Source organism: Schistocerca serialis, chromosome 5 (assembly GCF_023864345.2).
Source record: "Schistocerca serialis cubense isolate TAMUIC-IGC-003099 chromosome 5, iqSchSeri2.2, whole genome shotgun sequence".
Taxonomy (NCBI): Eukaryota; Metazoa; Arthropoda; class Insecta; order Orthoptera; family Acrididae; genus Schistocerca; species Schistocerca serialis.
Genome location: NC_064642.1, coordinates 263,016,603 through 263,044,321, shown reverse-complemented (window position 1 = coordinate 263,044,321; position 27,719 = coordinate 263,016,603). Strand labels below are relative to the sequence as shown.

General features: G+C 39.1%; 1 protein-coding gene across 3 annotated transcripts in view; it reads right to left on the bottom strand.

Moving 5' to 3' along the window:
* The window catches only part of LOC126481631 (uncharacterized), a 259,917-nt gene that overhangs the window by 126,467 nt on the left and 105,731 nt on the right, over nucleotides 1-27,719 (bottom strand). For all 3 annotated transcript variants that reach the window (XM_050105528.1, XM_050105529.1, XM_050105530.1), the window contains exons 6-7: nucleotides 24,925-25,044; nucleotides 9,307-9,383 (exon numbers count right to left, since the gene is read on the bottom strand). In XM_050105528.1, coding sequence (XP_049961485.1) covers nucleotides 9,307-9,383; nucleotides 24,925-25,044 — 197 coding nt within the window. The remainder of the gene's footprint in view (nucleotides 1-9,306; nucleotides 9,384-24,924; nucleotides 25,045-27,719) is intronic.

Below are 27,719 nucleotides of genomic sequence, written 5' to 3'. Positions count from 1 at the left end.
CTTGAAACTCATCCACATTTTCTGGCAGAGGTCATTACTAGTGATGATTCAAGGTGCTATGATTGTTTTAAGAAGATTGCACAGCAGTGTTCATAAAAAAAAAAAGACTGGATTTGTGGCAGACAGGAGACTGGTTCTTCTGCCAAAACGAGCCTGCGCACAAAGCCATACCTATTAGATAGTTTCTGGCTCAAAATGGCATTGTTCCGCTGTCCCATGCACCTTACTCACCTGACCTGGCTCCACGTAACTTTTTCTTGTTTCCATGCATGAAAAGGGACATGAAAGGACACCAATTTGACAACACTGAAGAATTCAAGAAAAAAAGAGGGAGGAGCTGTCAGCCATTTCTAAGTCACAAAAAGCTGAATATTGGAAGTCACATGTCAATGAGCATATAACATTCGATCATTCAGAAATGCTTCTCCTTTGATGAAGCAGATATCACCATTGACAGAGCTATAGTAGTTGATAGAAGGAGGTGGCAGTTGTTTCAGCGATGGTATTCGCATCATTACAAATTATACACCAGGGAAAATTTCTAAGAAAGGGAAAAGTCTAATCAGGATATTGTGGAGATTGTGACTTTTGTAACCCTCATTTTATGGCCAACAAACAAGTGTTAAACACAAAATTAGAATTCTGTAACAACACACTGAATTGTCCATTAGTCCAAAAAACCAAACAATAACAGTTCCTCATTGAAATTAATACATGCACAAGTACAACTACTTTTTTGGGTACACATACGGAAATCATAGTATTAAGTATAGTCTTACAATGGTGGAAACCACACAATCATCAAATACATGCACTGCACTGAAATGTTATACAAGCTTATGGAGTGCTGATAATAGGCCATCACTCCTATCACGCAGTAAATCAGAAAGTACAACCATCACTATCCAAACAAACCGCAGAGTGCCTGTAGCTCTCCTTGTAGAGGCAATGAAAGATAATAGCACCTAGTGGTGGAAGAACTAAGAGTGAGACAGCTGCCAGATGGTCTTATATTGGCTCTCTCTAATATTTCATGTGATTGGCCTGTGAGATCAGTGGCTTCCCTGCCGCAGGTGCCTTCACAGGACATCAGTCACTTGGAAAAATGTCTTGAGTTAGTGAGGCATTACATATATCAGATAAGACTGGGCTTATTATATGGGAACAAATCTTTAGTGCTCTATTTGAAACACCATCAAAACCAGATGAGCTCCTGTTTCTGAGAGAATGTATAATTTTCTTAATTTTAGAAGTAGAAGTTTGTGATATATTCATATGATAGATTTTTATGACAGTTACTTTTTCCACAACCTGATGCGATTTCCCAGTTTTAATGTTTATCCCTATGCTTTCTGCTACATTTAAAGAGACCTGTACATCATACAGGAAAAAAAAATGGAAATTCTGCTTCTTATTTAATAAAATTCTGTGATTCTTGCTAATACTGAAGATATATGTTTTATATTACCTCATAATTTTCCTGTTTAAGTGCCTTCATAAAGCATTTGTGGAAACTGGTTTTAAAATGCTTAGCTGTCACACAAAATCTTGCTAAAATATGTCATTATTTAACTAGGGTGCTGATATTTCAACAGCAATTTGCTCGTGTAATATCTTTGAAGAAGGTATTTACTGTACTGTGAGTGTACTGTGAGCATGGATTTATTGCAACTGATGAACCTGTCAATACAAGTAGTTTACTTCTGTGGGACTTTTTTCCCCCTTGCATTTGTGTTGTAAACTTGTTGTGACTGTTTTAGGCACATTTTAATGATTTTTCAATACCAAAAGAGACGAGAAAAGATATATGGGTAACTCTGTTTCACAGAATATTCAGTGATCAGCATCCACAACATGGCCTCTGCCCAAAAGGGAATACTTCATATGCACACCCCTCGCCAAAAAATGTTATGGCAGAACTGAAGCCTTATATAAAGGTCTTTCAGATTCTAAACTCCCCAAAAATGTGTACATGGCAAAACACAGGACCCAAATGAAAGTTTCAATAGTTTATGTTAGCATTTGGTTCATTACAAATTTCACCCAGCCCATCTCTTGTCAACTATTCTTAAAAACATCTGTCCTGGAATCATTAGTTACCCTGATTTATTTCCACTGATGAGAATCCATACAATACAGCACTGTCTTATTTACTCTCAACAGTTGTCCATCATGACCAGAGACAGCATTTGCTGCTAGGTAAACAGTTATGTTATTGCTTTGAGTTTTACCAAAGAAAACATTACCAATTAGGATCCTACTGTCTTTATCCACCCTTGTTGGAAAGTTAGTTACCAAGATCACATTGTACCATCAAAATAAGGTTTCCAGATAACTTTTTTCCATCAGAATCCTTGAGAAAATCTACATTGAAGTCACCACACACAATTAACTGCTAGCCTGCAGCCTGACAGAAAGCATAGTAAGGAATCTTGATTCCCCAAAAGACAGCCCAAAAATTTCCAGTGACCTTTTTTCAGTATTAATTAATAAGCACACCCTTTTATGTGCTAATCACTACAAGATCTACTTGACTTCATGTGCCTAAACTTGTGTTCTATCTCAATAGATGTAACAACTCATTCTTTTCCTGTAGTAGTGCTGCATGACTAAGGTGCTGAGTGTAATCTTTTATACGTAACTTATCTAGCTCCCCCAATGAACCATGGACCTTGCCGTTGGTGGGGAGGCTTGCGTGCCTCAGCGATACAGATAGCCGTACCGTAGGTGCAACCACAACGGAGGGGTATCTGTTGAGAGGCCAGACAAACGTGTGGTTCCTGAAGAGGGGCAGCAGCCTTTTCAGTAGTTGCAAGGGCAACAGTCTGGATGATTGACTGATCTGGCCTTGTAACAATAACCAAAACGGCCTTGCTGTGCTGGTACTGCGAACGGTTGAAAGCAAGGGGAAACTACAGCCGTAATTTTTCCCGAGGGCATGCAGCTTTACTGTATGATTACATGAGGATGGCGTCCTCTTGGGTAAAATATTCCGGAGGTAAAATAGTCCCCCATTCGGATCTCCGGGCGGGGACTACTCAAGAGGATGTCATTATCAGGAGAAAGAAAACTGGCGTTCTACGGATCGGAGCGTGGAATGTCAGATCCCTTAATCGGGCAGGTAGGTTAGAAAATTTAAAAAGGGAAATGGATAGGTTGAAGTTAGATATAGTGGGAATTAGTGAAGTTCGGTGGCAGGAGGAACAAGACTTCTGGTCAGGTGACTACAGGGTTATAAACACAAAATCAAATAGGGGTAATGCAGGAGTAGGTTTAATAATGAATAGGAAAATAGGAATGCGGGTAAGCTACTACAAACAGCATAGTGAACGCATTATTGTGGCCAAGATAGATACGAAGCCCACACCTACTACAGTAGTACAAGTTTATATGCCAACTAGCTCTGCAGATGACGAAGAAATTGAAGAAATGTATGATGAAATAAAAGAAATTATTCAGATTGTGAAGGGAGACGAAAATTTAATAGTCATGGGAGACTGGAATTCGAGTGTAGGAAAAGGGAGAGAAGGAAACATAGTAGGTGAATATGGATTGGGGGACAGAAATGAAAGAGGAAGCCGCCTGGTAGAATTTTGCACAGAGCACAACATAATCATAACTAACACTTGGTTTAAGAATCATGAAAGGAGGTTGTATACATGGAAGAACCCTGGAGATACTAAAAGGTATCAGATAGATTATATAATGGTAAGACAGAGATTTAGGAACCAGGTTTTAAATTGTAAGACATTTCCAGGGGCAGATGTGGACTCTGACCACAATCTATTGGTTATGACCTGTAGATTAAAACTGAAGAAACTGCAAAAAGGTGGGAATTTAAGGAGATGGGACCTGGATAAACTAAAAGACCCAGAGGTTGTACAGAGATTCAGGGAGAGCATAAGGGAGCAATTGACAGGAATGGGGGAAATAAATACAGTAGAAGAAGAATGGGTAGCTTTGAGGGATGAAGTAGTAAAGGCAGCAGAGGATCAAGTAGGTAAAAAGACGAGGGCTAGTAGAAATCCTTGGGTAACAGAAGAAATATTGAATTTAATTGATGAAAGGAGAAAATATAAAAATGCAGTAAGTGAAACAGGCAAAAAGGAATACAAACGTCTCAAAAACGAGATCGACAGGAAGTGCAAAATGGCTAAGCAGGGATGGCTAGAGGACAAATGTAAGGATGTAGAGGCCTATTTCACTAGGGGTAAGATAGATACCGCCTACAGGAAAATTAAAGAGACCTTTGGAGATAAGAGAACGACTTGTATGAATATCAAGAGCTCAGATGGAAACCCAGTTCTAAGCAAAGAAGGGAAAGCAGAAAGGTGGAAGGAGTATATAGAGGGTCTATACAAGGGCGATGTACTTGAGGACAATATTATGGAAATGGAAGAGGATGTAGATGAAGATGAAATGGGAGATACGATACTGCGTGAAGAGTTTGACAGAGCACTGAAAGACCTGAGTCGAAACAAGGCCCCCGGAGTAGACAATATTCCACTGGAACTACTGACGGCCATGGGAGAGCCAGTCCTGACAAAACTCTACCATCTGGTGAGCAAGATGTATGAAACAGGCGAAATACCCTCAGACTTCAAGAAGAATATAATAATTCCAATCCCAAAGAAAGCAGGTGTTGACAGATGTGAACATTACCGAACTATCAGTTTAATAAGTCACAGCTGCAAAATACTAACACGAATTCTTTACAGACGAATGGAAAAACTAGTAGAAGCCAACCTCGGGGAAGATCAGTTTGGATTCCGTAGAAACACTGGAACACGTGAGACAATACTGACCTTACGACTTATCTTAGAAGAAAGATTAAGGAAAGGCAAACCTACGTTTCTAGCATCTGTAGACTTAGAGAAAGCTTTTGACAATGTTGACTGGAATACTCTCTTTCAAATTCTAAAGGTGGCAGGGGTAAAATACAGGGAGCGAAAGGCTATTTACAATTTGTACAGAAACCAAATGGCAGTTATAAGAGTCGAGGGGCATGAAAGGGAAGCAGTGGTTGGGAAAGGAGTGAGACAGGGTTGTAGCCTCTCCCCGATGTTATTCAATCTGTATATTGAGCAAGCAGTAAAGGAAACAAAAGAAAAATTCGGAGTAGGTATTAAAATTCATGGAGAAGAAATAAAAACTTTGAGGTTCGCCGATGACATTGTAATTCTGTCAGAGACAGCAAAGGACTTGGAAGAGCAGTTGAATGGAATGGACAGTGTCTTGAAAGGAGGATATAAGATGAACATCAACAAAAGCAAAACAAGGATAATGGAATGTAGTCTAATTAAGTCGGGTGATGCTGAGGGAATTAGATTAGGAAATGAGACACTTAAAGTAGTAAAGGAGTTTTGCTACTTGGGGAGCAAAATAACTGATGATGGTCGAAGTAGAGAGGATATAAAATGTAGGCTGACAATGGCAAGGAAATCGTTTCTGAAGAAGAGAAATTTGTTAACATCGAGTATAGATTTAAGTGTCAGGAAGTCGTTTCTGAAAGTATTTGTATGGAGTGTAGCCATGTATGGAAGTGAAACATGGACGATAAATAGTTTGGACAAGAAGAGAATAGAAGCTTTCGAAATGTGGTGCTACAGAAGAATGCTGAAGATAAGGTGGGTAGATCACGTAACTAATGAGGAGGTACTGAATAGGATTGGGGAGAAGAGAAGTTTGTGGCACAACTTGACTAGAAGAAGGGATCGGTTGGTAGGACATGTGCTGAGGCATCAAGGGATCACAAATTTAGCATTGGAGGGCAGCGTGGAGGGTAAAAATCGTAGGGGGAGACCAAGAGATGAATACACTAAGCAGATTCAGAAGGATGTAGGTTGCAGTAGGTACTGGGAGATGAAAAAGCTTGCACAGGATAGAGTAGCATGGAGAGCTGCATCAAACCAGTCTCAGGACTGAAGACCACAACAACAACAACATCTAGCTCTGCGGCTATGTGATGCTCGTATAGGCACAGGCTGTCTATCTCTTCAGAGCTCTCTAAATTTTCCAAACAAACAAGACACTCTTCCTACCTTATTCAATCCTCTAATATTTTGGTGAAATAAGCTAACCTCACTTTGCTGTGCATTCTTAACCCTCAAGTGGATGTGCCTATGTACAAAATAACATTTGTCTTGCATCATTCCACTGTTTTACAATTGTGAGCCCATTCTATTCCTTCATTATTGCTTCAGCTAACACAGTTATAAGTTGTGTTGTCATATGCCCAAGGCAGCAGTTGTGAGATAAAAATAAACAGCAAGCTAGGTGATAAAAAATTTATGATTCATGCAAGAAAATGTCTCAGATTACAAGTGAGCAGCACAATGCCACAACGAGACAGTTGGTTACAAGATAATTAGTAATCAAATAAGTGGTTGTCTGGCAACTGATGCAAGTGAGCTGTTTTTTGTTTCAAGTGGCTGATTACTGTCGGGTAACACTTGTACATGGGAACAGAGTGATATAATGGCAGTTTATTTTATTACTGTTTAATTAAACAGTTTATGAAAAGCAGTACGTCCACTCGAGGACTGAGGATTCTGTGGGGATCTTCTGTTATTTTGACTTCTTTCAAAACAGTGTGCCTGAATCCCGATGCTAATCTAAAAAATGCGTCTCTCTGACACCAATAACCACAGGGATCTTACTTTGTGTGGTGGTGGTCTCTCATATATTATATGCAATAAACTCAAACAACCCATCATTCCCTCTCCCATTCAGGTGTAGGCCTTGTCTAGTATAATCCCACCTCGCAATTGTAACAACAGGCACTGCATACACAAGACACACATGAGATTTCATTTCTGTCAGCAGCAGCCCACTCAACTCGGTGTCCACACGACTCACAGCAATGTTAAAGCAAAGCTGATCATGGGGTTGCAGTATCTCCACAAAACTCACATTTGTACATGTAGCTGCTATTCCCATTTCATCCAGGCCACCATTCCTAATTTGTTCTGTACCATTTGGTCTACACCATTCCCATGGCTATTACCTAGCAGCAAGACTCTTTTCTTCCTATTCTCTTTTGTTATGGCCCTAAACTGAGTTTCTTTGCTAGAAGTCTCCTGCACACTACTGTGACCTACAGCTGGATGAGGTTCTTCCCCTTCTACTTCAGGTAACAACGTCAAGCTTACTTGACACTGTAAGCTCAAATGTAGATGAAGTTGAGAAGCTATTGCCCCTTCACCCACTGCTTGTTACCTTTATTCAGTTTCCACAGTCTTTTTCCTCTGTCAACATACCTAACTCAACTTTTGCATGTTCTAATAGAGCCTGAAGGGCACAAACCTTTGCCTCCTATTCAGTGATCCTCTTGTCTATCTTGCAGAGCCTACAGTTCCATGGGAGAGCCTGACTGAGTTCCCCATTTGATTCTCCACTACAGTCACCTAACTGAAAATCCAACCCACAATCTACACATACCACTCCCTCTTTGACTATCCTATGGCAATATCCACATTAGTCACGCATTGCAACACAGATTACATACTTCAAATAGAATTAAATCACTTAACACATTTGACACTACACGATTTATCATTATTTATGAGCCACAAAAATTAGGCCTACAAATTAGTGTTTCAGATGTATGCTGTAACATAAAAAGTTAATATTTCCACTTCGAAGAATTCAGCATTCTCTTAACTGTAGCAGAAGACCTTCTGAAGTTTGGAAGGTGGGATGCGAGGTACTGGCAGAACTGAAGCTGTGGGGACAGGTCATGAGTCATTCTCGGGTAGCTCAGATGGCAGAGCACTTGCCCACAAAAGGCAAAGGTCCCAAGTTCGAATCTCAGTCTGGCACACAGTTTTAATTTGCCAGGAAGTTTCATATCAGCGCACACTCCACTGCAGAGTGAAAATCTCATTCTGGATCCTCACAGTTGTTCTCCCTCACCGATTTCAAGTTATCTGAGTTTAAATTGCTATTTATCCCCCTATCTTTGTTTCAAAAGGGTGGTCTGTACCTATGAACCAACCCGCAGCTTAAATACACCAGCTCTCACAAACTTTATAAAACCAAAGATACCAACCCTATGGATGGCCCTAGTTTTGTTTCCCTTTCACACTTCAGCATCTGCAAACTACAAAATGTAAGGCACTTATTACTGTCAATGGGAAAGGAATTGATTACTGCTTTACTGAAGATGAGTATTCATAAACTGAATTTCAGTAAACCACGGACAACTTAAGAAGAGCTTCCCTTTAACATACCAGGAGAATTACAGAAAAGATAAGTTTTGACAGATATTTTACTCTGACTTGAGTGTAACCCAAGAACATATTCAACAATATACTGCCTTTGAAAGCAATTTTTTATTTGAATTCAACTAATTTTCACTTTAGTCAGTCTTATTTTGGAGCATTATATGAAACGTGTGGTACAGTTGTATGGCTCTTGCATTATTAAATCCTCTTCAACAACATAAGAAAAAAGTAGATTGCTACTCACCATAACAAATGGACACTGAGTTGCAGACAGACACAACAAAAAGACACTCACATCTACTTACAAAAGACACTGCCATCTCCGGCAGCTCAGACCAGCTCTCCAATCCAAGCTGCTGGATATGGTGGTCAAGTATACATGAGGTGTGCTTGCTTGTGTTTGTGGGTTTCTTTTTCTAAAGAAGGTTTCGGCTGAAAGCTAATGTGTAAATGTCTTTTTGTTGCACCCGTCTGCAACTCAATGGGTCATCTTTATGGAGAGTAGCAATCTGTTTTATCCTTATATTGATATTCCAACCTGTAGTTTCTGTTGTGTGATAAGCCCAATTCAAGTAATTCAGATTCATTCACCCATTCCTCTTTCTTTATATTTATAACAAGTTCGTGACCCACTTTATCTTATTCTTTCCCAAAATTCTTTCATAATTTTCTATTTATTGTTATAATTCTCTCTACACTTTGTGACTGGTGGAATAGGACTAGAAATTATATGAGAACTAGGCGATGTTTCACCTTAAATTTGATGTGACGTAATTCAGTAGATACCTCTTAATCACTGGTATGTTTATTAGAGCATACTTTTTTTAATTCCTTCCATAAAATGTTTTCTCTATGTAGTAAGGGCTGTTTTCTTTCATCTTTGACATTTTAAGAGCTACAGGTAAAATATATATTCCCAATGGTACAGCTGCTTTAACATTGTTGTTGATGATGCAGTAATACCTCCTCAGTTTCAGTTTCACCATCACCACCACCAGCACCACCACTATGATTATTATTATTATTATTATTATTATTGCATTATTATTTTAATTTTTATAACTATTGTTTTTATACATACCAAATTTTTGCTGATCAATTGTAATTGACTGTTTATCAAATGTGCTGCCTCTACTTCTTTTCGCTCCACATTTTTGCCTGCAACAAGAAGACAACCAATAATCACAATATTACAAAATTTCAGAAAATTTATTGGCAAGGCATGGCAGCAACAGCCACCAAGGCATTGATGAAACATGTAATTACTACATAGCAATAGTTAAATTAAGTTTCTCTCAAAGCTGGTCGCAAATACGGGTAGCTAATTTCAGTTACTATACCAGTGATGTCAGCCACATGGAACTGAGTTGATCATTGTGCAATGTGGCATTCCAATCAGAACAAAGCAAATATTGTTTTTAACTGGCTGTGTGAAAAAGATTAATTATCTTATAAAGAATCTGTTGGCATGGATTACATTCATCCACTTTATGAGAAAGCAGTACATGCTGAAAGTCTGAAGACGCAACTTCCACAGAAAATAAGTTTTGATTCTTTTAATATTGAATAAATTAATAATATACTGATTGATGTGGTAAATGCAATGGTAAATTATGAATTATATTTGAGTCAAGAATTACTTATGAAAGTTGTAATTTTCACTGAAATATAAAGCAAAGAAGTACCATCACAATTTCTTTGATGGGGTGGCCCTTGTTGCTGTTGCAAATCAATGCTCTTGTCTTACCTTTGAACAGTGATTGTGTTTAAATGGGTCCATAAAGCCATGAGTTACTTTAAATGTTAGTAAAAGTCAACTCAACCTGAATTCCACTTTCTAAAGCCTTATTACTGAAAAAGAGCAACAGGAGACTGGCTGTTACTGTGTACAAGAAAGAACATGACCAACATATTGTACTGGGGCTATTATGTTACAACTTGAGTCACTCAATATGAATGTTATGTTGACTTTGTGGAAGATGTGTAAATAAGATGAGCAACATCATCTACCAGCTAGCTGCTTCCTATTCCTCTTTATAAGATATATTGTTCATCTGTAAATGAACAGTCATTCAGTCATATTATGCTCGAACCTTAATTATTATCTGGAGCAGTCCAGAGGATTGAAAGTTATTATGAGCCATAACTAGTGGCTAATCCAAAGCATAATTCCTTATGTCAATGATAAGAGTTCACTTACCAGTGGCAGATAGTTCGCCCCAGTATCAAACAATAAAGTGCTGTGACCACTGTCTTCACTAAAACTAAAGTGAGATTTGCCAGGTAATAGATTACATGTAACCAAAATGTCAAATGGGCCCAAAAATGTGGAACAAGGTGGATGGGGAGTTATATTATAGCTAAGCGTAAAAAGCTCTCAGTTTACTTGCTCTGTCAAATGCAGATAAAATTCCCAGATTTCAATGATAGCCCCGAGTGATGATGACGGAGGCAAAGTCTGACTGCCACAAAATTGATGGGCTTCCACTTTTATATCTAGAGGACGGCATATGACTGGCTTGATTACATCGTGAAGGCAACACAGAAATGGCGAGTATTTAGGTGACACCCTCAATTTGTATAAATTTTGTTTGCGCTCTTTATCCAGGGTTGCTTGGAGTGCCATTCCTTACACCAGGCAGTAACCTGTGAGAAGTCTTCCCCTGTAATCTTTCATTATCAAGTCCATGCTTCCATGCATTGTGAAGCGCATAGCTGGTGTCTCTATTGAAGCTGTTTTCACATAGTCCAATTTCAACTGCTTCCCTAATAACTGAGTTCCAATAGCTCGAAGTGTGAGTGAGTATTTTCATTTGTTCCAACAATATCTTGTGTTTCTTTAAGAGGTTTTCCTTAGCCGTTTTCCTTAGCCACCACTGAATTTTCTAAATATCTATATTGAAGTTGGACAACGATGCTCAATGTAGCGATCGACATCCATAAAGACTGGCCCACATAACGTTTGGCACAATCACATTGAATATTGTAAATTGTGACTGTGGCAAATGTTATGTGGGCCAATTTATATGGATGCTGATCACTACATTAAGCATAATTACGGATGGCACAGCCATGGGATCCCCACTGTCTCCAACCATCGCAAACTTCTTCATCAAGCAGTTTGAAGAGCAAGCTCCGAAATCTACTAAGTTGCATCTGTCTTGGTTCCTGCTGTATGCTGAAGACACTTGCTTAATATGACCTCATGAATAAAATGCACTGCAGCAGTTCATCGAACAGATGAGTGGTGTCCATTCTAAAATTAAATTTACTATCGAGATGAGGAGGGATGGCAAGCCTCCATTATACCAAGTTTTAGTCGAGTGGAAGGCAGGGGGGCGGCTTCTTCATTCGTCTATACATACTGTCTGGTACTTAAACTTCAACAATTTTCACCACCCTGTATACAAGAATGTGGTCCTGAACACTTTATTATACACAGCAAAGACTCTCTCAGAAGGTGACCATCTAAAGTCTGAATTTCAGGATTTGAAGCACGTGTTGTAGAGCCTCGAGAATTTCGACACAGATTCTAGAGACCCTCAGCTTTCCACTGTCTCGAAAACCCGATATTTTACATATGAGTGTGACAGATGGGAGAGTGTCTACCTCGCGCCGGTTTTCTGTATGCGCAGGGTGGACGTATGTCAAGAGAATGCTACAAGGTGGATGGTTGATGGACGCGGGAAACTGGTTGCCGCGCTAGTCACAGAAGTTACATGCCCAGCAGAAGGAGCAAGCGCACCTTACTCCATGACGGTGCTACATCAGTTATTATTGTGAACAGCTGAATTATGTAAAAGACAAGAAAATACACTTTTTAGTTACCTACTTAGTGATTCACTAGAGTTGCAGATTGTGAACTTGTGAGAACCTTGTGGGGTTTTAGGAACTGTATTTATAGCGAATGCAACACAATATAAGATGGGAAAAAGTAATAATGTCCAGAGAACAGAGGGAAGATCTCAACTGTTTGACTAAGGAGTTTTTGGTGTGGGGAGGGAGTATTTCTCACCCACATACATCATGCCTACACCAACGCAATAACCAACCGATGTTGACACATTAACCAGCCAACGACGTCAACGCAGTAACCAGCCAATGGCACCGACGCAGTAACCCATCACCATTGCTGACTGCAATGGCTGCTATTCACCATTGCTGACTTTGCATCCACTTGCCGATGCCAACACTGCAACCAACGTTAGACGCTGCCGGCGCCTGTGCTACTCACTGGTGCCGATTCTACACCTGCTTGCCGATGCACCATAAAATTCAATGCCAGGTGAGTATGAGATAAAAACTTTATTATTCTAGTAAGAAGTGTTACAAAAGACTGTGGGGTGAACTTTTACTGTGTAATTGATATAATTGAAATTAGTATTAGATGCTCACAAGAGCTGAAGTCCTTAGGAGTATGGACTGTATACAAGAAGTTTGAGAGCCATCAGAACCAGCCATGTCTGGCCTGACTGGTCTGAAATAGTGAAATTGCGGGTGTCAACACTCGAGTCAATGAAGTGGAGGGAAATTTTAAAGAAAAGCTAGCAACCCCGGCCACCATAAATATAAGCGGTCTGGAGGAACAGGTAGAGGAAATAATCGACCAAAAAGTTGCCGAGAGGGTAAAACCAAACAACAGTCCATCACGTTTAGCTTCAGAACTTATTGATAATAGGAGAAGTATGGATGATTTGTGGAAAGAGTTTAACCTTAGCCAGGATAAGGTAGAGAAAAGGGTGGCTTCACTGAATGTAGTGTTGACTAGCGAGGTGGTGACAGATTTACAATGGGGAGCAAATTCTGGATTTTCCAAAATTTAAACCAGGTGGAGATGTATACCCAACTCATTTCTTGAAACTATTTAATCAAGCCTTGCCGAATAATTGGGAAGATGCAAAAAAGATAGAATTCGCTGCAGGTTACCTTCTAGGAGAAGCCTCAGAGTGGAGCACAGTGATTATAGAGTATTTCTCGTCCTGGGTGGACTTTCAGAAAAGGTTTAAGGAGAAGCATTGGTCAACAAGTGTCCAAGAAAAGTTAATATCTGATTTGTGAGACCCAAAGTATCATAACAATACATGAGGTACGATGAGAAAATATTTTGACTGGCATTTAACAAGGGCAAAATATTTAAATAAACCCATGGAGGAAGAGGGATTGGTAAGAATTTTGATAAGGTGATTACCCACTAACGCTAGAAAAGACATATTATGTAGCAGGTGGAAGACAGTAGAAGAATTGTTATTCGTTGTGGACGCACTTTATGCAATAAATAAAGACCGAAATGAGGACATGCATCAAAATGAGAAGCAAACTACAGGAGGAATAATAATAATAATAATAATAATAATAATAATAATAATAATAATAATAGCAATAGTAGCAATTTTAAAAGATGTGAAACTAATATGGCTAGAGTACAGCTGTGTAACTTGGACAGTGGTAACAAAAATTATCAAAAAAGACATCCACCCTCAAATATAGGGCCAGTAACTACACAGGAATTTGTACCTAGTAATAATAGAGCTCAAAATGGAGACATAATACCTCAATTTGGTAACCAGCCAGTAATTACCAATAATGAGGAAAACGTCATGCGATCTGGATCTGGATCCAGGGCCGGGGCCCAGGTCGTCAAAATACATTAGAAGTCCTACCTCATAATAAATATGCTTGCTTTACACATAAAGTACCAACAAAAGAATGGTTGCTACTAGAGGAACCTGGCATAACTACAGTTAATCCACAACTGATCATAATTGGAAAACTAGAAGATTTGGAAGTTGAGATATTTATTGATTCTGGTAGTGAGGAAAACCCTAAAAAGATTAAAAGAAAAAGGTATAACAATAAAATTGTCGAAATCGCACTCTGCAAGGCAAGAACTAAAATTCTTGGGACATATCGTAGGTGTACAAGGAATTAAGTCTGATCCAGAAAGTATAAAGGCCATTAAGTAGTGTCCACCACCTAGAAATAGAAACATCAGACAATTGAAGGGATTTCTTGGAATGGCAGGGTATTACAGGCACTACATACAAAGTCAAGAGTTAAACAGCGCTCGACTTGTGTGTCTTTTTACGGAAGGGAGCACCTTGGAATTGGGACCAAGGGACACATAACGCATTTGAAAGTGTAAAGCGGGCATTATCAGAATCACCGATATTGCACCATCTGGTGATGGGTGAACCATTTAAGATTTCAACCGATGCATCAGACTATTGTATAGCCGCAGAACTTTTCCAAGGCGAATGGGGTTTAGAAAGTATACACCATAGGTCAATGGCTTTTGCTAGCCAGGGTCTCAACAAACATAAATTAAATTATACAGCAACAGAAAAAGAATTATTCACCATAGTATGGGGTATACAAAAATTCCAAACACTGATATGGGGGTCTGAAATACATGTCTTTACGGATAACCAAGCTCTGTCATTTTTAATGAATAGTCAATTACTACATAGTAGACTGATGTGGTAGATGTTGTTTCTTCAAGAATATGACATTAAAATCCAGTATATAAAGGTTTCGGAGAATGTTGTACCCGATGCTTTGTCTCGGCTACCAGAAGCCATAAAACAACTAAAACATACAGAAGGACCTGGCATAATTTTTGCGGTTAATTTTTTAACATTAGAATATCCACTTAACAAGGTGCAAGAAATGGCTCAGAAAATAGCATGTACCATCCAACATGATCCCTATTTTACAGATGTATTTGCTATGTGTGTTAGGAAGTCATTACCGCCTAATCAAGATGGAAGGTGGAACATTATAGGACATAATTTGTTCTGGAGAGACAGTAAGACAACGCAACATTGGCATTTATGTATACCAAATTTAGTAGAAGACGAGTTAGTGTGGTACATTCATACGGGGTATGGACATTACGGTATAAAGAAATGTATTGCACATATGAATAAGTTCTATTACTTTAAAAAGCTAGGACATAAAATAGCATCGGTCATTAAAATTTGTGAAATTTGTCAGAAGGTAAAAGAGGATAACACTCACGTTAAATATAAAATGTATCCAATTATTCCTAACCGCTGCAGATTTCTTCGGATCAATTCCAAAAGGGGAGGGAGGAGTGTCTTACATTTTTGTTCTCATAGAATGTTGGTCGAAGTATGTTAAGTTGTACCCTATTAAGAAAGCAAACACACCAATGGTAATACACTGTCTGCAACAATACTTCCTTGAGGTAGGAAAACTGAAGCGGTTCCTTTCCGACAATGGAGCATAGTTCACTAGTAATGAGTTTAAAGAATTTCTAGCTTGGGGAAATATTCATCAAATACTCATCTCCAACTATAATCCATCTTCTAACCCGTGTGAAAGGGTTATGAAAGAAATTGGGAAATTATGCTGCACATACTGCCATAAAGAACATATGTCATGGTCAATGAAAATTAGAGACTTTGAGCTTATTTTACATGAATTACCACATTTATCAACTGGACTAACAACTTTGGAAGTAATAGGTAAACCCTTTGTAGGCGAACCTCTTATTAAATGCTTTACTTGGCCAGAACAACCTACTATTGATTACCAACTGAATCAAATGATAGTTGCTAAGAACTTAGTTCAGAGGGCAAAAAAAAAAAATGAGTAAGTAAACATACCGAGAAGGCTATTGAACCTCAGTATAAGGTTGATGACCTAGTTCTAGTAAAACAACATCTTCAGAGCTCTGCCCTGAAGAAAGAAACACATAATTTTTTTGAAAAGTATGTGAGGCCTTACCGAGCACAATCGGTAATCTGCTCTAAAACCTTATTTTTAGTGGATCCTACAACAGGAGAAGAAAAAGGGAAATATGATGTTAAGGATATAAAGTGGTATATTCCCCAGGGACGTTGACATTCTATGTTAACGGGCGGAGAGACGACCATCGGTTCCTGAGATGTTTTCGGTGTTACTTCCACATTAGCTTTCCTACACCAAATTCCCTTCAATTCTTCAACTATTCTGTGGTTTATTCTTGAATTCTTAAACTATCCTATCATGTTAGTATTTAAGTGACCAAATATGACTACAAGATTGTGAATAATTTAAGAGAATTACGAATAAACAGTGATCTCTAATCATAAAATGGAACAAACAGAATAATAATTTGGTGGAATATCAGTATGATGGTACTAGGGAAGCAGAATGATATCGAGACGACATGGAACGAACATAGTATTTTATATGGGTATAAAGGTAATATAAAGTGACTGACTAGATGACAATTTTATACAATAGTGTATAATTTTCTAATTTTACAGAATCTTTTATACCTTTTGATGAGATGTGATGTAGACGGGGAGAGTTTATATTGATTTTGGAAGGAGTGGGTAGTGTAAGTACAAGCATAACTAACACTACCATATTTACTCGAATCTAAGCCGCACTTTTTTTTTGTTTTTGTAATCCAAAAAACCGCCTGCAGCTTAGAATCGAGTGCAAAGTAAGCGAAAGTTCTGAAATATGTTGGTAGGTGCTGCCACAACTAACTTCTGCCATCGAATATATATAGCGCTACACAGGCATGCTTTGCAGGCACAAAGATAAATACTGGCGCCAAACTGCATCCGTAAAAAACAACAACAACAACAACGTGGAAGACGAGCTTTTTTTCTCCGCCCCGAATTACGACCACTACATTTTCATACATTATCCAACAAAGTAAATACAAATTTCAGAATGAGATTTTCACTCTGCAGCGGAGTGTGCGCTGATATGAAACTTCCTGGCAGATTAAAACTGTGTGCCCGACCGAGACTCGAACTCGGGACCTTTGCCTTTCGCGCGCAAGTGAGCTACCGAAGCACGACTCACGCCCAGTACTCACAGCTATATTCTTTTAAATACAAATTCCGTATTGTTCATCTTTGAATGTAGCAGCTTTTCAATGTACTACGAAAATCCGACTGGCAAGACTGTTTGCGATGTTTGTCAATATGGCAAATTCTACGTTCTGAATTTTTTCCTACATGTGAGAAGAGATGGTTGCTAATGGGAACTTTTATAAATTGTGAATCACATGCAGTATACTCTTCACCATAAGAATAATACGAATATAAACATTTTGCCATGTATTCTTTCATGTTTGCTGCTATCTCATTTAAATCCTGTCTGCCTGATAAACTACGAAACTAGAGTGAGACAACAGCAAACGCGGGAGTATACACATATCATGTCATGTTTATATTCATATTATTCTTATGCCTAATAGTGACACAGTCAGAAATGAAGCATGACAATTGACTAGATTTTTAAATCTAAGATGACTCTAATTTCTGTGCAGAAAGTAATGTATTAAAGAGGCGTCTGCAAAGATTTTCAAACGGAGAAAATTTTTCGCTAAACTCTCATTCAGAACATCTTCTATCATACGCAATTTATTATTTGGTTCTTGTTGATCATTATCAAAGAAAGCAGCAGTGTAAATAACAACAAATATCAGTCTCTTGCCATTGTTTCGTTACTGAGACAATTCCTCTCCTTTTTTTATTGTTAAGCGGCGGTAGCACGCTCAAAAGCAAACCATGCCGCGAGCGGCAACAGGTCGTAAACACTCATCATCAGATTGTGACAAACAATGCATGACACAGTACAGTAATGCATTTTCAGCATAGAGTGACGTAAACACCTATAACAAAGAGAACGGAACTTATCAGATCAAAGAAAAATAAGCAATCAATTCAAACCAGATGAAGCACGTGAAAAACAAAGGGTACCCGTATAAATACGGACGGAGCGCCTGACGCATAGCAATGGCTACCTGGTAAAGCTTAACGCTAAACTTACAGCTCGAACCAAACTACTGTAGCTGTATCATCATTCATTCGACCTAAATTGTGTCTCATATTACAATGGACCAACTTTGTTTTGATTTGGAGGTGCGACCTAAAACTTTTCTCTTCCCTTGAATTTCGAGTCTCAAATTTCAGTTGCGGCTTAGATTCGGGAAATTTTTTTCTTCCTTTATTTCGAGTCTCATTTTTCAGGTGCGGCTTAGATTCGAGTAAATACGGTAATCACACACCCCATCTTTCAGACAACCCTTGCAGACAAGTGTAACTGATTCTTCACCATTTGCCATTCCATAGGTGTTGCTAACATTTTCTTCAGGAGCTTCAAGGGTAAAGGTGAGAATGTCCATTCTGCAGGATGATAGAAGATGTTCTGAACGAGAGTTTAGAGAAAATTTTTCTCCGTTTGAAAATCTTTGCAGACGCCTCTTTAATACATTACTTTCTGCACAGAAATTAGAGTCATCTTAGATTTAAAAATCTAGTCAATTGTCATGCTTCATTTCTGACTGTGTCACTATTAGGCATAAGAATAATATGAATATAAACATGACATGATATGTGTATACTCCCGCGTTTGCTGTTGTCTCACTCTAGTTTCGTAGTTTATCAGGCAGACAGGATTTAAATGAGATAGCAGCAAACACGAAAGAATACATGGCAAAATGCTTATATTCGTATTATTCTGGCTTCTCACTCAAGGACAGGTGAAGTAGGGATCCTGGGGAAGGGGGGTGGGAAGGGTTTTCCCGTCTTTGAGGCTATCTCCTTTCACTTCTTCAATCTTAGCAATTCTCTCTACTTTTTCCTTTCTTACATCTCATTTGAGTACCTATCTATCTTTCCCTCTTTCCATATGCATGCACTTCTAACGCTGAAGTCCTTCTCAATTTCCGTGGTTTTCTATAACCTTCAACTTATTTTACATAAGTAGGCTGAAGAATCAGGCTACATAACTACCCATATGCATACACACAAAGAAACACAAAGACACAAACAGGAAAAGTACAGTTTGAGAGCTTGTAAGAACCATCAAGGGTTGTAGGGGGAAGTACGTGCACATCGTAAAGCATGAGCACATGGTATTATAGGTGACGGTTCTACATTGGCTAATTCTAAAAATATATATGTATATAAATAAGAATAACTTGACAACTTGTTGAATAGTGGAACTCTCTGATAACCTAAGTAAAGATAATACACTCTTGATAACCTAAATATATATGATAAGTAATGAATGGTATACAGAGGTATGGTAGAGTGGTTGAAAAGTAAAGGAGGACTCTAGGATTTGAAATGAAGTATTAAGGAGCAATATTGGAGATTGAAGTAGATTTTTAATTTAATATTTAGTGATAGTATACATGAAGAAGATGTATACTACGGCGATGAACCATGGGGTCTACTCACAAAGGATGTGAAAGCGACCACGTTATGTACCAGGTCTGTTGCAACCATTGCACAGTGTTTCATGTTGGTATGACAATCAACCAGCTGTCAGCTACACTGAATGGCCACTGCTGAAATTTTGTCAAAATCAAGGTGGATCACACAGTGGCACAACGTCCAGCAGAGCACAACATGCGAGATTTCAATGGCTGCTTCACAACCTGTGCCATCAGGATCCTCCCCCCACAACCACCAGCTTTTCTGAGCTGCACGAATTTGTGTCCCCACATCAGCTAGTTGTGTACCATTATCTTACACTCTAGTCTATGAAATCGTGTGCCAGGCAATCTGCCAGCTGTTCCCTCTAGCTAGCTAGCCTACAGACAGCTCCCACCCTCCCACAACAAGCCACGAGCCACTATACGCCCCCCCCCCCCCTCCTCCTCTGCCAGCTTACTATCTTTCTCCATCCCTCAACCTGCCCCACCCCAGTACATTCATTCTGGGCCAGGAAAGAGCCGGCAGTCGACTGAGCACTATGTGTGTGTAGTCGACTGTGTGTGTGTGTGTGTGTGTGTGTGTGTGTGTGTGTGTGTGGAAAGAAAGCACATTCCAAAAGCTAGCCAAGCTATCTTCCTTTTGTTTCTGTATCTATCAACGATGCAGTGCTTCTGCTTTCGGAGAGTCATCAGCTTCATTCGGAAATAATTCATAATTCTCAACCAGAACTTTCCGTATGTTGTCAGTAGTTTCTGTCTTGTGTATGGTTTGGTTTGGAAATAATCAAAGGACCATTGGCAATGTTATGTTACTGCAGACAAAACATCATTCCATCATTGCACTTCAGAGGCAAAAGCTGTATAGCAAAAGTGTATCAAAGAAGCAAAAATTCTTCTGCCAGCAATATAACAATCACAAGAGTCTACTACAATTATTATTTAGAAAAAGAGGAAATGGAGACTGGCTCTTATAAAAAATTTTAGTTGAACAATTTTAAAAGTGAGCTGAGTAAACAGGACCAAAAGCATATACATTTAGTTATAATGCCCCACCCACCGTATTCCACATATTTGGTATCATTTATTACTTAGCAAATCTCGGTATGTGTAAAGACAGTGGTTGCAGTACTTTCTGTTGTTTGCTAATGCTGAACTACTTGTTACTGGTACACGAACTCTTATCATTCACGTAATTAGACATTACAGATTGGATTAGCCACCAGTTAAATTTTCTAGCCTACCTGCCTGATTAAGGGATCTGACATTCCACGCTCCGATCCGTACAACGTCAGTTTTCTTTCTCCTGATAATGACGTCCTCTTGAGTAGTCCACGCCCGGAGATCCGAATGGGGGACTATTTTACCTCCGGAATATTTTACCCAAGAGGACACCATCATCATTTAACCATACAGTAAAGCTGCATGCCCTCGGGAAAAATTACAGCTGTAGTTTCCCCTTGCTTTCAGCCGTTCGTAGTACCAGCACCGCAAGTTCGTTTTGGTTAGTGTAAAGGTATGATTCCGAACACGACCTCAGACTGCACCGACCAGCTGCAGGCGGCACCACTGGTTGCTATTGTTTGCAATGTGAGGCGTGCTGAACACGGTGGCAGCGTTGTCTGCCGCTGTATACCTGCTTTGGCGACGTACCGCACATCCGGACAGGAACCAGTAGTGCCGCTGACACCGAGCCGCATAGCGACCGGAGACTGCTTTTACTGGCCGAACATACCGAATTCAGTGAAAATGAGTTTCTTGGACTCCGATGAAGAAAAGTTAATTAACAGTGTGGCGAAATATTCTGTTATTTATGACGCAGGGCATGAAGAATACAGAAATGTTCTAGTGAAAGATAACGTCTGGAAAGCTATAGCACAAGAGTTAAATAAAACAAGTACATATATTCAACCAATTATTTACTAACAAACATATCCGTATGTGCACTAACAATTATTATATGAAGATGTTAAAAAGGCAACAGTATATATGTTTTGTCTTACATAAATCATTATTTACAATCCATTGTTATGCACAACCCATTGTTAACTGCTGCCTCTTGCCACGCCACAGAACCGCATCCACTGGAGAAAAAATCTTAAAGTTTGTCTCTAATTTCAAAACCACTGCTGCTTAGAAATCCTCCAAAATGAGAAAAGCTATGCATTTTGTTTTGGCTGATTGCTTCATTAAAACTACAGCTATAAAATGGAATACCATTTTCTTCAAGATAACTGTCTCGTAGCAAATTGTGTAAACAACATGCCAACAAAACGAGGTCGTCAGCCACTTCAGGCGCCACAGCAATAGGACTATAAAATACCCTAAATACTTGGCTTAATAGCCCAAAGTCATTTTATGACACTCGATGAGCACAGCATAATTTATAATTATAGATCTGTTTGTCTCGATGTGATGCAGCAACTCTTCTGGAATAAGGTTTCATCATACGATCACTGAGAGCAAACGCTTCGTCTCCTATCAGGAAATGTGGTAATACCACATTTGTGCCTGGCAAACATTTTGGTGGAGGCATATTAAACTTCTTTGTGGCTATTTTCTTGCCCAGAGCAGATTTCTGAAATATACCGTTATCTGACTCTTTTCCATAAGCACTGACATCAACGCTAACAAATTTACAATTTGCGTCCACAATAGACATCAGAACAATTGAAAAAAAAAAAAATCTTTGTAATTAAAAAACAGATCCACTTTTCTCTGGTGCCCTTATGCGAACATGTTTCCCTTCTATAGCGCCTACACAATTAGGTATATCGCGTTTAAGCCAAAATTCTTCTTCAATACGTCTGAAATCTGATTCAGTAGAAGGTGGCATCAACATGGGCAGCAGCCTTATTCTTAATATCTTCAAAACATTTTTAACAATTCTTGATATGTAAGATGGTGATATACGACAGGCAAATGATAAAGACCGGTAACTTTCGCCTGTGGCCAAGAATCTGAAACAAACGCAAACATACAGCTAATATAATTTCCATTTACAGGTGATGACTGTAAGAAGAAGAGGAAATTTTTAAGGGATGGTTACCAGAGGTTCAAGAAGAAAAGCAAATTAGGAACGGGCTCTGCTGCCTCAAAAAATTCAAAAACAAAAAGACACGAACAGCAATCGTTCCTTGACAGTGTTGCACTACACAGATCTAGAGGAACAAATATTACATTGACATCATCACAGACAACAATACAAGAAAGCCAAGAAGACAGTGGAGATCGAACTCGTCAACTGGACCTTTCGGCATCACAGGAAGAAGATACAGCAGAAACAAATACAATAGGAAATAGTGGTGAGACATCTGTGGTAACAAACGATGAACCTTATGTGCCTGCACGGAAAATAATATGCAGTCAAGTTTGTAGTAATGATGATACAATATTAAAAATGTGGAAAGAAAGGAACGAAATTAGGCAAAATTTACTAAAAACATTTATGGAACACAAAGATGGTGATATTGACTTATTTTTCCGTCACATCAGCACAGTTGTAAGGAGTTTACCTCCAGTTTATAAGGCAGAAGCCAAAATAAAAATTAGTATGATCGTTTCTGATTGTGAAATAATGGCTGCACAGTGCAACACACATCAGCCAAGTGATAACAGCAGCCCTTCAACCTCAAAAAGTCTTGGAACTGCAGCACTATCTAATAATGTTTAACATTTTGTGGACTTACCTCAGTGTCAAATATAATTTTTCTTCTGCACTTATTGCGTTTCTTAGGCACTGTGGCATTATGTCATCTTTAATAAAACTGAGCATGAAATTAAACTGTCTTTTATTTAAATGATAGTGGCTCCTGAAGATATTTTTATCACCTCACAAATGTCTTTTTATCAGTGCTGTATAACTACCTTCTGCAGTTTTACTTTTATATAAAGGCATTACCAGCTTTCGTCTTTTCGTGGAATGCTACAATAAAATGTTGTCTTCCTCTTCCAACAACAGCGCAATAACAGCGGTGGTGTTAACAGACATCTCGCCTCGCGCAGTTGCTCACGGCAACTGCATAGCTTGTCTGTCGCTGCATTCCGCAACGTACCGATTGCAGGCGGCAGTGTTGCCATCTGTCTTCTGCAGCCGTGATCAGTCGCTGTCGCCGTGTTTGGAATCACACCATTACAAGGCCAGATCAGTCAATCATCCAGACTGTTGCCCCTGTAGCTACTGAAAAGGCTGCTGCCCCTCTTCAGGAACCACATATTTGTCTGCTCTCTCAACAGATACCCCTCCATTGTGGTTGCACCTACGGTATGGCTATCTGTAATGCTGAGGCACGCAAGCCTCCCCACCAAAGGCAAGGTCCATGGTTCATGGAATTTGTAGATTATTGGAAAATAGTAGGTGAATAAAAATTTTTATTCCTTATCATTGCACTGTCAATCTGTTGCACTCTAAATTTCATTTTCATCATGCGTTCGCTCTACAAGGAATGCGAATCCGAAGTTTACATTGTTTTAGGGACTGATTTGCACGCCCAACTTTCATTCCAGTTATACAGCTTGGTATGTTTTACAGAGCATAGTTTTTTTAGCAAATTCAGATCGAAAATACTGAATTTTTGACATTTTTACAAAATCTTCATTTTGCCCTTAATTCATTCAGCACTGAAAAGTGCTATGGAAATGAAACTTCATGCCAAGTTTTACATTCATCACAGCATTAGTTCAGGAGAGACAAGAAGCTAAACTTCGAAATATTTTTGGGCACCTATTTTTTTGGCCGATTTACCTACAATTTTCTGGCTCAATATGACTCATAAAATTCCTTTTCATTATAATTCTTAAGAGAGCGCGTATAGTTGTACAAGATGGACAAATTTTATTTAAATACAAAAAATATTGCCCAGATATTATAGCTCTAAGTCACCAAAAAATCATGCTGGCTCTGTGCGAGTCGTAATCAGCCAAGAAATATTCAGCACGGGGCTGGTTGAGCAGCGCGGGCTGATCCGGTCCTGGCAGCGGTTTTGAGGGACAGGCTCACAGAACAGGTAGCCAAATTATGCCGCAGGCCTCAACACCTCAGCACGCCAAGCAGATGGTGCGCCTCCAGCAGTCAAAGGGTTAACAATGACCTACAGTGGCATTTATATTGAAGAGCCAAACCACGTAAGTTTTTCTACAGAGCCAATGGACATAACACATAGTAAAGTACCCCCCCCCCCCCCCCCCACGCGCACCTAAAAAAAAAGAAGCAGGTAATGTCCTTATGGATGTGGAACTATCGGAAATCGTGTAATGAATTTGGTAAAGAACACTGAAAACAGACGAGGCCAACATAATGTTCTGATGTGTGAAAGATAATAATACAGATGTTAAGCTCTTGGACTTTAAATTCCACACATACCAAGAATGTATTATCCTTCTTATCATATTACATAAAAATATTTTAGTTTCAAAAATGTTAGCTAAGATCAGAAACAGCATGAAACTCATCCATACAAAATTATCACTTTTTAATTAGAAAATAAGTTTTTTATGTAAGCACACACCCACCTTTAAGATATTTCGGAGAAGGTATTATAATACGGCCTCTGGAACTCACTCTTAACAGTCCTGAGGATTTCAGTGATTCTAGCCATGCAAACCTGGAACTGAAACTCCTCAGCTGCTTCCCTAAAAATGTAAGTGTATGTAATATTACAATAACAAAATTGTGTAGTTGCTGATGACACACAAAGTATTGAAGTCTGAAAAAAATTAGGAGCAACAGATGTTAAAATACCATTTTGCATTCACCATATAACCATATTATGTATATGATTCAGGTGATTATTCACATATGGTTCACAACATATCTGAGAGAAATAATGAATAATTGTAATATGAATGTTTTGTGCCTAAGTCATCAAATAATATATGACAACAAACATTTCAGTGGCTTACACAGAATTATTTCATTCATTACTAATGAAAAACAGCAAATCATGCATTAGCAGCATTGTTCTGTATTGAAGGATAGCAATGCAACAGGTAGGAGATTCAGAGTAATCTTTCTCTTAGGATGGAAACTTTCACTAAAGATGTACTAGCCCAAATGACCAATAGCATAAGGCCGCACAAAGCCAAAGAAACTACACAATGCACAAATGTGTATCCAGAGGATGAGCCAACACCTAAAATGATGTGGTGGTGGTGGTGGTGGTGGTGGTGGTGGAGATGAAATCTTCCTTTGTAGCATTTGTGACTAATAAAATGCGACAATTCTACTAAAATGAGATGACATTCTACTATGTGCAAGAAGATGAAATAATCCAGGGTGTTAGGCCGCGCCACATTCCTTTTCAATTTCTGCCATGCACTCAATGTTTCATCTCCTCTGCTGCGGTCTTTTTCAGGATCTTCTTGCTTCACAATTAGCTCAGTCATAGGCGTAATTATCAATCACTGGTTCCTCGATGTGTCGGTCTATAGAAGATCTAACGACACTGAAGGACAATGAATGTACAGAAATCCTACAACCACAAGTAGGTATTTAGATACCACTTTGCAACACCATCCACCCCAGAAGCAAGCAGTGCTCAACCCACTGTCTTCATGTGCCTTCCGCATCCAGACAATACTAGTGTGGAACCGGTGTCAAGTTTCTTAAAGAAGGCAATGAAAGTCAATGGCTACATTGCTTTGCCCATAAAGAGGTCTTTCAAAACAAAATATTATTAAGAATGCTAATAAAAAGGCCAATTAATTGCCTTCTCCCTTCGACAGGTTACCATTCGTTTCTACAACTACTGACCATATCAGTCGAATTCTATGAAAAAAATGGTATGAATACCAATTTTTCAGTCAAAGCAAAATAAAACACTTTTCCCAACATTGACTATCTTCAATCACTGTGGGAGTCTATGAAGTGACACATAGCTGCAGAAAAATTTATAGAAGAAATGGGAAGGACAGTAAAAGAATATATTTAGGAGCACAAACATTACACACTGTTACACCAATGTGTGAAATCTTAAGGAGCAGAACTGGCAACATTTTCCTAGAAGTGGCTGAGATTTTAAAGAATGAATGCAACTTCAATAGGTAATATGGCCTTGGTTTCCTGCCATTATGGAAGTAAATACGCAGCCATGGTACGTCAATTCATGAACAGGAAGCCATCTCTGTGGAACAACAATAATATTTTGATAAACATTCCCCATCTCTTCCTTTGATGGCCCACTATTAGCAGTCAGAAGAACTTCATCTAGTAACTAAACTTCTTCCAAATAAATACAAGAAAACTCCCTTTTATATGTCAAAGTGATGCTGATCTTTGATAGTCTTCAGCTAACTGAGCAGCAGAAGACCTTGAAGAAGACACCAGCAGAGTAGTCAAAACATTGGTCATGGGAAGACTTGAAGAGGAACATGATGTGTCCTAACAATCGAAAAGATTTTACCTTCAATGGCAATGGCAATGGTTACGAAAGCATGCAGACTTGGATGTTTTTGGTCTCTCGTTTATCCGTAAAGTATGAGCCACACTATGTGATCAAAAGTATCCGAACACCCCCAAAAACATACGTTTTTCATATTAGGGGCATTGTGCTGCCAGGTACTCCATCAGCGACCTCAGTAGTCATTAGACATTGTGAGAGAGCAGAATGGGATGCTCCATGGAACTCGTGGACTTCGAGTGTGGTCAGGTGATTGGGTGTCACATGTCTGTACCTGAAATTTCCACACTCCTAAACATCCATAGGTCTACTGTTTCCAATGTGATAGTGAAGTAGAAATGTGAAGGGACACATACAGCACAAAAGCGTACAGGCCGACCTCGTCTGCTGGCTGACACAGACTGCCGACAGTTGAAGAGGGTCATAATGTGTAATAGGCAGACATCTATCCAGACCATCACACAGAAATTCCAAATTGCATCAGGATCCACTGCACATACTATGACAGGCGGGAGGCGAGAAAACTTGGATTTCACGGTTGAGTGGCAGCTCATAAGCAACACATCACACCAGTAAATGCCAAATGACACCTCACTTGGTGTAAGAAGCGTAAATATTGGATGATTGAACAGTAGAAAAACGTTGTGTGGAGTGACAAATCACGGTACATGATGAGGTGATCCGATGGCAGGGTGTGGGTGTGGCAAATGCCTAGTGAACATCATCTGCCAGCACGTATAGCGCCAAAAGTAAAATTCGGAGGCGGTGGTGTTACGGTGTGGTCATGTTTTTCATGGAGGGGGCTTTAACCAACTGTTGTTTTGCAAGGCACTATCACAGCACAAGCCTACTTTGATGTTTTAAGCACCTTCTTGCTTCCCACTGTTGAAAAGCAATTCGGGTATGGCG